Source organism: Anopheles aquasalis, chromosome 2 (assembly GCF_943734665.1).
Source record: "Anopheles aquasalis chromosome 2, idAnoAquaMG_Q_19, whole genome shotgun sequence".
NCBI classification, from domain to species: Eukaryota; Metazoa; Arthropoda; class Insecta; order Diptera; family Culicidae; genus Anopheles; species Anopheles aquasalis.
Window position 1 is genome coordinate 2,820,001 of NC_064877.1, and position 10,000 is coordinate 2,830,000.

The 10,000-nt window shown below is 49.9% G+C and overlaps 3 protein-coding genes across 9 annotated transcripts in view; 1 reads left to right on the top strand and 2 right to left on the bottom strand.

Moving 5' to 3' along the window:
- LOC126571632 (glutamic acid-rich protein) overlaps window positions 1–4,751 on the bottom strand; it is a 7,919-nt gene extending 3,168 nt beyond the window's left edge. The window contains exons 1-3 of one of the 5 annotated variants that reach the window (XM_050230317.1): window positions 4,610–4,751; window positions 536–1,825; window positions 163–295 (exon numbers count right to left, since the gene is read on the bottom strand). In XM_050230317.1, the coding sequence (XP_050086274.1) occupies window positions 163–295; window positions 536–1,640 (1,238 nt within the window). In that variant the 5' untranslated portion in view covers window positions 1,641–1,825; window positions 4,610–4,751. Of the gene's footprint in view, window positions 1–162; window positions 296–535; window positions 1,864–4,609 lie in introns of all 5 variants that reach the window. The other 4 variants (XM_050230318.1, XM_050230315.1, XM_050230314.1 and 1 more) reach the window with 4 other exon arrangements.
- LOC126571634 (trichohyalin) overlaps window positions 1–10,000 on the top strand; it is a 14,109-nt gene that overhangs the window by 3,253 nt on the left and 856 nt on the right. For 2 of the 3 annotated variants that reach the window (XM_050230320.1, XM_050230319.1), the window contains exons 2-3: window positions 9,046–9,454; window positions 9,516–10,000. The exon at window positions 9,516–10,000 is cut by the window's right edge and continues 856 nt beyond it. In XM_050230320.1, the coding sequence (XP_050086277.1) occupies window positions 9,175–9,454; window positions 9,516–10,000 (765 nt within the window). In that variant the 5' untranslated portion in view covers window positions 9,046–9,174. Of the gene's footprint in view, window positions 1–8,199; window positions 8,254–9,045; window positions 9,455–9,515 lie in introns of those variants that run through there. The other variant, XM_050230322.1, reaches the window with a different exon arrangement.
- LOC126571635 (peptidoglycan-recognition protein LB) lies at window positions 5,436–7,575 on the bottom strand. The gene is made up of 3 exons (XM_050230323.1): window positions 6,918–7,575; window positions 5,836–6,159; window positions 5,436–5,752 (listed from the first exon to the last, which is right to left on the bottom strand). The coding sequence occupies exons 1-3, from the start codon at window positions 7,006–7,008 to the stop codon at window positions 5,538–5,540; spliced, it is 630 nt and encodes a 209-aa protein (XP_050086280.1). The 5' UTR covers window positions 7,009–7,575; the 3' UTR covers window positions 5,436–5,537.

The following is a 10,000-nucleotide window of genomic DNA, read 5'->3' on the forward strand; positions in this document are numbered from 1 at the left end:
AGAGAGCGTCGAGGAAAGCTTGTTTTATGGCGTGTTTTGTGAAGCATTTTGTTTGTGGAATCATAGCGGATTGGATTGTGTAGAGGCATCGGTGTGGATATGTTGCTTGGTGTGCCCACTGGTCCCTCCAATGATGTGAAAAGTCCCTCGCATCTCACTTACTTTAGTTTGTCTATCATCTCTTTCTGCTTTTCGGAAACTTCTTTCTTCTGGAAGTCAGCCGGTGGCTTCATACCGGGGGGTGGAGGCGGTGGCGGTGGTATATTGGACTTTGGCATCGGTGGTGGCGGAGGAACTGAAAAGAAGGTTGCATTTTGAAACGATTTTACAAACTACAATGGAGTTCATTTTAGGAAGTAGGCCGTGCTTGTGCCGCTAGTATGGCCTGAATGAACGGATCGAGTTGAGTGATGCGCACGAGTGGATCGCTCGACGTCGTTTAGAACGGTTTTTTTTGGGGTTTTTAGATCAAGGTTACGCACCCTGGGGCACTCCACATACGATCGCCCGAACCGTGCGCCGTGTGTTTACTTACTTCGTTTGCTGCTTTCCGACTTTAGCATCGAGGGTTTGTGTGGATAAGCTTCCTCTTTCTTCGGTATATCCTCCAGCAGTGGTTTTTCGACCTTCTTGAGCTGCACCTCCGGTAGCTTCTCCTTCACACGCGGTGCCTTCAAATTGGACGGTACTTTGCGCAGCTGAACGCGGAAGTTCTTGGCCGGTTCCGGTGAAACCGATCGCTCCTTGACCGTCGCTTCCGGCGGCTGTGGTCTTGGCGATACTTTCTTCAGTGGTGGCCGGATGAATGTTTTCGGCTCGGGCGATGATGACTTCTCGGAGGCAGATTTCGATGAGGACTGCTTGCTGTCGGTGTCCGATTTTTCGGGGCTCTTCGATGGTGTCGCTACTTTGCGCAGCTGCACTGGGAGCTTCGGTGGTGGCGATGATTCCTGTGGCACCGCGGGCTTCTTGGCTGCTGCTGCTGCCGCGGGTGGTTCGGGCTTTTTCGCTGCCACCGTCTTCGGTGGAGGTGGTGGTGGTGATGGTTCCTCCTCGGATTCACTCTCCGTTTCGTACTCCGTGCTTCCTTCTTCCTCTTCTTCCTCTTCTTCCTCCTCTTCTTCCTCCACTTCCTCTTCCTCTTCCTCATCATCGTCGGACTCGGGAGTCGGCTGCTTGCTGGCAGCAACCCCGGACGCTGGTTTCACTTTGCTCGGTTCCCGGAGCACCGTCATGACTGGGGTTGTGTTTTTCAGACCAACCTTTGGCTCCGGTTTGGTCAGTGGAGGCGCCACAGGTTTCTTGTGGGCCACCACCACCGGCACCTTTATCTCCTTGGACTGCAGCTTGGCCGACGTGGTCGTGACCGTCGGTTTCGGGGCCGGCGTTTCGCCATTCTCCTTAGCGGGGGCCGGTGAGTTCTTTTTCACCGTGGCCGCTGCCGTCGCAGCCGTTTTTGCGTTTGTAGTGGCCGTACTGGATGCGGTACTGGAATCGTCGGCCGATTTGGTAGATGGTGAGGATTCTTTCGTGTCCGTCGCTGGAGTAGCGCTCGCTTTGCGTGCCCACGCCGGTGGCACGTTCCTGTTGACCGTTTCGAGACGATCTTTGAGCCAAGGTGGGCGACTATTCACTGGCATGACGCGCAACGCAACACAGCAACCGGTGGCAATTCGTTATTGTGACCGTGCGCTCTCTGTCTGTCTGTCTGCCTCTCTCTTTGCTTTCCTTGATCGCCGTTATGCTGGCCACTTTCTCGCGGTACACTCTTTATGAATCACACACCACACTTTACGACACCGTGACGTAGTAAAGGATGCTACTGCTGAGTGGTTGAATTAAAAATAAGCCTCATTTATCACCCTAAACACAATTGAACATTCCGTTGAAAATAGATTGTTCGTGCGATCGTTGGTGAACCGTGAAAAGGCGTGTCAGTCGGTGGTTTTGAATTATCGCGAATGTATCATCATTCTAACATTAATGGTTGGGCCGCTTCTTCTATACCAAGGACGTCTGAGTAAGGATTTCGAATTACTTTTCTACGCTTTCTCTTTGTGATCGCCTGATGCCTGACGATGACGCGGTCTAGACGAGGATTTAACTTGATGGGTCGTTTATAAGACCCACGGTCATCGGCGCGCAGAGCTCTCATGTAAAGGTGTGCGGCGCATCGTTTTGGCTAAAAATAATCCCCTACTACCGGGGCAGGCGGGAAGCAACGAGAAGATTTTGTGCAGAAATATTCGCGTACCAGAGACACGCCCTCCATCCCTTCTACCCCCCCGGGATACGCAACGTGCGCAATCCCTTCGGTAAAACACCTGCATCACGACGACGGTGTAGTGCTGGACTGTGTGCGATCTGGTGCTGGTAATAAACCATTTCGCGTTCCGCGCTACCCCCATGTCGGCATCGATCGGACTGAGGACGAAGGAAAATGGAAAATGTCGTACCCTGTGGCTTGTGTCACACACGCCACACCAGCGTCAGCAGACGACAAACTGCTTTTCGGGGATGAGCCGCCGCGATGACTCAAACGGACAGAAATAACGGTGCGCGCGCTCGAGGGGGAGTGAGTGAATTTTTAATATTTATCTGCTTTTCGCTCGATCTTCGGAATGGTTCGGAGAGATAGCGAGTTTGCTAGCAACACTTTAACTGGTTCAACACGTCGCAGATCGATAAGCACTAAAGTGTGTTGCGGATGTCGTACAATGCACTGCCGACGTGCTACTACGTCTAGCTTCTCGAAGATGATCTATCTGTGCCCGAGCGAGCACAATTAATTAGATGCATTCCATCATCATTCCATCATTGGAGTTGATTATCCTCCCAAAAAGGGCTGATCAGCTTTGCGTAACAGCTGTGGACTGCTGCATTCCCCCAAACTACGCCGTATGATCGGTGTTGGATAGTCATCACGATCATCGCGATCATTAACATTGTAGCAGCTGACATTGAGAACCTGCCTGCGTGCGGCCTTGTGCTGGGTGCTTGATGATACGGAACAGTTTCTTAATTAGACAAACAATATGAACATTATTCGTAGGGCTACAATAATCGCCAGGGCTGTTCCTCCCTAAAGAATCAAGGTTATGGGGACGTGGATCTCTCTCTCGGTGTTTGCGTCATAATCCCATCCCATGGGCTGGGATGGGCGCGACTAGAATTGTCGGAAAATTGTTCCTAAGAATAACTTTGGCGCGCTTTGACATGCCGAATGTTTATCCTTCCAAATGCTGCTGTTGATAAACATAAAGTTGGACAGCGCAAGATCACCAGCCACAGCCCCAAAGCCAGCCAGACAGACAGCCAGAAGGAGGAGTTTAATTTAAAAATGGAAAATGTTTGAATCAATTTCATTCCTTTTCCGCTCCCCTAAAACATGTTGCTGCTGCCGGTGCTGCTGGTGCTGGTGGGGACACTAGTGATCCTCCACAACACGAGCGCAAAGGTCAAGACGATCGTTCTAGTGGCGGTCAAGCGGGGTACCGAACGAACGTGTCGTGGCCACCGGTTGTCACCGGTGGATGAAGGCCATGCGGTGAAAACATTACAATAAAAACCCAAGGCCCAAGGATTCAGCAGCAAGTTTTTATGGCCTATTTGCCTTGCTTGTCCCCTCCCCGTGTCCTTGGGCAAGCTAGAAGATGATCAAGATCATCAAGATCGTTGCACTGTATGCGGTGAACGTTTAACGATCTGTGGTCCGCTGGTTCGCGGTATGAATTTTCCCCAATGACGTCACTCTTTGACGTGTGCGGCTGTAGATTGCGTATGTGTGTGGCTGTGTATGTGTGCGTGGTATTGCTGGAATAATTCCACAGGAAACAGTGGGTGGGTGGGTGGGTGGGTGGTGTGCGTATTATTTCTGTTTTTTTTGTGTGTATTGAAATCGAAGATCGAGTAGCAGATCGTTAATGTAATCGAGCTAAAGTGTCACTTCACTAGGACGACGAACGATCGATGATCTATTGTGCGAGAGGAAATGCAGACGATCGCACTAATTTCTAAGTAGGTCAACGCGCCAACAGAAGGTGCGCGATCGCGTCCCGCCTTTCTGTTCATCCGTTCTTCGATCTCTTCGTTGTCACGCACGCACGCACGCATTTTCTCGTGCCAATGATCGTCACACATCACATACACATGTTACGCCGTGGACCAATGAACTACGCACGTCGTCGCACCCATCACCATCACCCTGCACACGTCACAGAGGCGGGCCACACAAAAGGTGGTCGCAATTTTCCGACATCTCACGCTCACATGCCATCCGAGAAAACGCACAATCTGCTGCACATACACAGCGGCCAGACTGGGACACCATTTCGCACGTACACCCAAATTCCTGTACCACCCACCAGCCAGCCAGCCAGCCAGCCTGTTCGCACAAAGAAGAAGTAGTCAGGAATGTGTGCGTGCGTCTGTCTGGTGCTTTTCATTTCGCATTTTCCTCGTTACGACATCACGGTTTTTGGCCTTAAAAAACGGTGAAAAGGAATCTCGAGCTCCTGGCTGCGGTTCCTATTGCTGCTGCCGCTGCTCGATCGCACTGGAATTCTAGCACCGAAACCTATGCTCCAGATGTTTCTTTTCGATCAATTACCGGCACTCCTTAGGCACTTTTCTTTGGGCACAATTTTGTAACGAAACCACCGCAGACCGGGAACGGTGTTTGGCGACTGACGATCATACGCACGATCGCCGTTGGTTTCAGCGAAGCCAGAGCAGGAACAAGGGCAGCAGAATATCTCCGCAGGAGCAACCGAAGCGAAGGGAGAGAACGAGTGAGAGAGTGCGAGAGTTCAAACCGTCGACCACCGACCGACCGATCGACCGATCCGACTGACCGGTCCCCGCTCATAAGGTGGTTTTTCCGAATTTTCCCACCAAGATTTTCCCTGCGGAGAGGCAAACGAACGCATCGCACGCTCTCCCGCCCGCGGTTGCACACGGGGCTAGAGACTAGGGGATGCTAAATTTGTAATCCTCGCGCAAGATTCTCTTGCGCGTGGGATGGATCCTCGGTGGTGATCCGGGGTGGGGTAACACCAGTCGGCACCCCGGACTCTCCGCTCTCTGTTTATCTCCGCGTTTCTCTAAACCGTAAGGTCGGAAAAGCGGACGGTTGGCCGGATGGAGGAAGCCACAACTACCGCAACATCATGATGCTGCCAGCCGCGCCCGCTGCTCCCGCTGCTGCTGCTGTTACGTACCATTGCGCGTCTGATGCTTCGATCGTAAATGTTCGTTTTTGTTTACCGACCATGATCTCTCCGTGGAACGCACGATCGTAAATTAAGTGAACTATTTTCCCAACACCACAATGTCGCTCTGTTCAGCTCAGTACGCAGCTCAGCTGTTTCTGTGGACGCGATGGGAATGCATTGAATGAAAAGGGATACGATCAAACACGTGAGCGCGGCTTATGATTGGCTTTCATTTTTTACATTTATTAATTTGAAATACATTTAGGAACAATACCATAGCGCGCATTCCTTTAGAATACTAAGCGTGTGAATGAGTTTCCGCTTTTAGGACACACTGTTCTGCTGATCGATGATGTCGGTCATGGGCGAAAAGTGTGGCCATGTCTTGATTTCCTCAAACAGTCGATCACCGGGACACTCCGTAGACCGTACCTGCCGGTGGCCGAGGAGCGTGTAGTTGCTGGCGATGATACCATTCCGTACACCGTACTCGATGAGGGTTTTCGTTGCGGCCAGCATATTTTTCGGCGGTAGTTCCGCTATGGAGCGAAATAAGTCGAAAGTGGAAGTTAGTTAACGACATTGCGGGAAGGTTCACGAAGGGATTCCGTGGGATACTTACAAACCCAATCACCGATCAAGCAAATGCCCACACTTTTGTTGTTGTAGCGTGGGGCATGGGCACCGATCACGTTGAATCCGCGACCCTGGTAGACCCGTCCATCACCACCGACGGCGAAGCTGTACCCGATGTCGTTCCAGCTGCGCACATCCTGGTGCATCGTTTGCATCTGTTGCATCGCCTCGATGCACCGTGTTCCGGTGTAGCATGCGGCCGGCTGGTACGAGTGGTGTATGATGACGAACGGGATTGGGCCGGCAAATTGTTCGATCAGTTTGGCCGGCTTGGCGTTCCAAAAGCTGCGCCCGACATACGGTGGAGGATCTGGGAAGGGCAATGAACGTCATATGAGCACAAATGGTGACATCAAGATCGCGACCTGCACTCCACGCGCTGACCACACCGTAATTAACTGCGCTGGAATGTTCGCGCAAGTGCAGCGCTACATAGTGTGACGATCGTGATCGCGATTTCAAAATACAAAAAAAAAACCGGGCCTCCACCGGGTGACGGTAATTGAAATGACAAGTGCTCGCCGTCATCGTCGTTGCGGTGGTCGTCGTTATCTTGTGCTTAGTTTCGTTTCGATTGAGTCGCTCAACTGGCTTATCTGTTTGATCAGCTGATCAACGAGCGCGGTAAACCTCATGTTTGCTAATGCGATCGCTATTTGGTGACATGGTGCTTGAACAATTGGTGGAATTAATCATTAATTTATCTGTTTGACTTGCCACGATCCGGAGAAGGGCGTGTTGGCGGCGGTTCTAATTCGGTCAAGGACGGCAGGTTGATATGAAAAGCTTGGGGAACCTCTTGAGAAAGATAGCACTTGCTTCCGTTACATCATTCGCACTGAGTATTTGAGTCCGTTCGCTAGGTCGATTTATTGTCGCGATCCTCACTATAGTTTCAAAGTAATCTTGCTTTTCTCCTTTTGAGGGGTATTACGGGGATTTTGAGCGAGAGAGGCATTACGGTGCTTAACCTTGTCCTGTCTGTTGTCTGCCCATCGTTGGGGCCGCCTACCCCTTTGGCGTATCAGCTGCTACACTAGAGGGAGCAAAGATTTCAATCAAGCTTACCACATGCTTTGCTGTCCACGACGACATACGATATTCCGATGGCAATGATGGCACACGTATACAAACAGTATCTCCTACCGAGCACAATCATTTCGATGTCTGTTTTGTTGTAGCAGAACCAAAAATTACGTTACACTAAACACCGAACTCGATTCCGGCTTGCACAGTTAGAAATTCGGTGACAATTTGAGCCACACAGTGGTCACCGTGGTTCCCGGACAGTCCGGTTCCGCAAACAATGAGTTTCTACTCGACCGGGATGTTGAGCATTTAATGCGTTACTCAAACAGGTGTACTCTAGCAGCGGGATGGCTGCAGCACCGAAGAGAGGAGTAAGAGGATGATGTAGCAAACTCTTATGGCGGGTACTTTTTTGACTGTTTTACTTGCAAACAAGGTTCGGTTGCGGTCGAGGGGGCGCGGATGTTTTTTTTTTGTTTCAAACTGTCTGAAGTGATTTGAACTGTTCCCGCATGGTGACGTGCAATGCGCGGGTTGATGATATGAATGGAATCGGGCGAACAGACAGACAGGCAAGCAAGGTGGCACTGGGTGGGGTGGTGTGTTCCGGTGGATGGACGGGCTCGGTGGATTGATAACAAGCAGAAAGACACACTCACACGCACCGAATATTAGCGTACCGTTCACCGGTTGAATTGATACTGTCGCGGTAACGACCTTCGCCGCACAGTTAAATAGACCCGCGCAAGGCAACAACATTTCGCTGATCCAGTCATAACGGATGGGACAACGAAGAGAGCGCCTGAGAGAGAGAGAGAGAGAGAGAGAGAGAGAGAGAGAGAGAGAGAGAGAGAGAGAGAGAGAGGGAGGGAGAGAGAGACGATCGACTAAAGTTCCCCGTAGTAGAAAGATGAACACGACGCGTGCTGTATAATGTTGTTGGCCTCCCAATGGTAGCCCCCCCGGTGGAAACAGAACAGATAGGGAGGATGGAGAGACAAGAAACATGAATCGAGCGATTTCACATGAATGGCGCGATAGTTTCGCACCCATTTCCCAGTGCCGTAACGGCTCGCGGGGATTCACCGGTACCGATCGTCCGTGATCACAGCAGCCCGGATCAGCATCAACATGAAGCCGCAGAAAAGCAGATTTACCAGGAACATCCTTTCTGGTTCTGGAAAGGAATTTATTTTTTTTCTTGTCATTTGCAAAAATATGGTGCTACATTAAATTGAGCAATAAATTTAATAGATTTCCATATTTCATGTTGACTTGCTACGTTACGTTATTTGCTAAAAACATGCACATTACCGTTGCTACGCTCGCCATCGTCGTTGCTAAGCTCTTGTACATCATACCGGACATTGTTTTAGTAAGTAAGTAAGTAAGTAAGTAAGTAAGTAAGTAAGTAAGTAAGTAAGTAGTATACATTTTGTATGTAGAAGGCATTGAGATCTATTTTTCATGCCCCACAAGAAACCCTTTAAATCTTTTGGTTCGGAAAAATCGGAACTAAAACAACTCTGGACATTTTTTGCGTCCTTCACGAAGCTGTAGCTGATCAGTTTACGGTGATTGTGCACGCGCGATACAATCAAAAAAATTAACTGCAAATGATTTACAATCGGCTTCATTGACGGCGACACATGGCCCTCGGTTGCACGTGCCAGTTCTATAATGTGTAGCATGCGACGGCAGTCCACTATCGGGTTTTATCGATGTTTACCGTATTGCTTCCCGATCGAAAGTGTAAAATCATGAAATTAAACATACACCTCTACATCAGATGATGGAACGTATGAATCACGGAGAATCACACGTACGATGCCTTATCAGTTGTTTGCAAAGTAAATAAAGCGATATTTTGCTACCGTGCTTAAAGCAAACAGCATTTAACAAAGGGAGTGTGCCAATGGCGTTCTGCAAGAAGAAGAAATGATGTGCAGATTGTAGGATTAACTAAATGCTTCCAATTTTATTGCAATACTTCAGTTCTTATCTTCAACCCAACGCAATAATTTACGCGCATAAAAATTGTTGAAAAAAGTTGCAGCAGTAACTAATCATTCCAGAAGCCATTATGTGACGAAATAGAACATTCTACGCGGGATTAAAGTAGGCTAAGCACGTTGTTGACAAGGACTTGCAATTTTATCTTTTACAGAAATCCCCTTGAACAGACAATCCGCCTCTAGTGTCTGCCTGCATGAGCATCCTGTTTTCGTCGTAGCGACTGCCACTGTGTATCAGGCCACACCAGAGCTGTCCAGGCGGTCCCTTCGTGTGCACAATAATGCGAAGCGCAAAGCTTCAGGCAGCGCTGGTAAAACGACGCGAGGCAGAGCAGATCAAATTCCAGAAATCGGCGGCCGTTGAACGATATTACGATCAGTGGGGACGCATTACGAGCCGGTTTGAATCATGGACGACCCCGCAGTACTATCGCGAAGCGGAGGAAGCACTCCGGAAGCGCGAAGATGAAAAGCGAAAAGAGGAAGCGCTGCTGGCGAGACGGGAACGTCTTAAAACGCTGCTGACGGAGGAAAATGAGTCACTGGAAAAGGAAATGGAAGGTAACTAGATGTAAGGGTTGTTTGCAATTATGTTCTAACGATTGGCCAATCCCTTCTTTAGAGCGTTCGCGGCCCAAACCAAAGGTACTAGCTACAGAGATTTTAGAAGGTGTACGGTCCCGTTTAAGGGATACGGAAGAGGCCAAGAAGCGGCTCGATCTCGAGGCAAATCTGTACAGCAAATGGAGGGGTGGAATAAATCGAGATGATATTATACTAGATGCACGAAGCTCCCACCAGGCCATGGCCAAGCTAAACTGGATCGACCGGCAGGTCGAGCTCCAGATACAGGATGAGAACAATCGGCGCGAGCAGCAGGAACGTGAATTGCGACTTCACGAGGAGGTTCGACGACGCGAGGAGCTACTGCTGGAGAAGAGTCGGGCACGGGAACAGGAAATTAAGGAGCTCCGCAGCATGCAGGAAGTGCACATGGGTGAGTTAAAGTCGCGCGAGCACGAAACAAACGAGTTGAAGCTGTACGAGGTGCGCTTGAAGACGAAAAAGGAGGAGATGGCCAAAGAGCTGGAATCGTTGCGTGTCTAT

Excerpts from the sequence above, each read along its gene's own strand:
- LOC126571635 (XM_050230323.1), bottom strand. The coding sequence starts at position 7,008 with ATGATTGTGCTCGGTAGGAGATACTGTTTGTATACGTGTGCCATCATT. Across the intron at positions 6,160-6,917 it reads CGTGGACAGCAAAGCATGTG|ATCCTCCACCGTATGTCGGG; the intron begins GTAAGCTTGATT and ends TGCCCTTCCCAG. Across the intron at positions 5,753-5,835 it reads CTTGATCGGTGATTGGGTTT|CGGAACTACCGCCGAAAAAT; the intron begins GTAAGTATCCCA and ends TTCGCTCCATAG.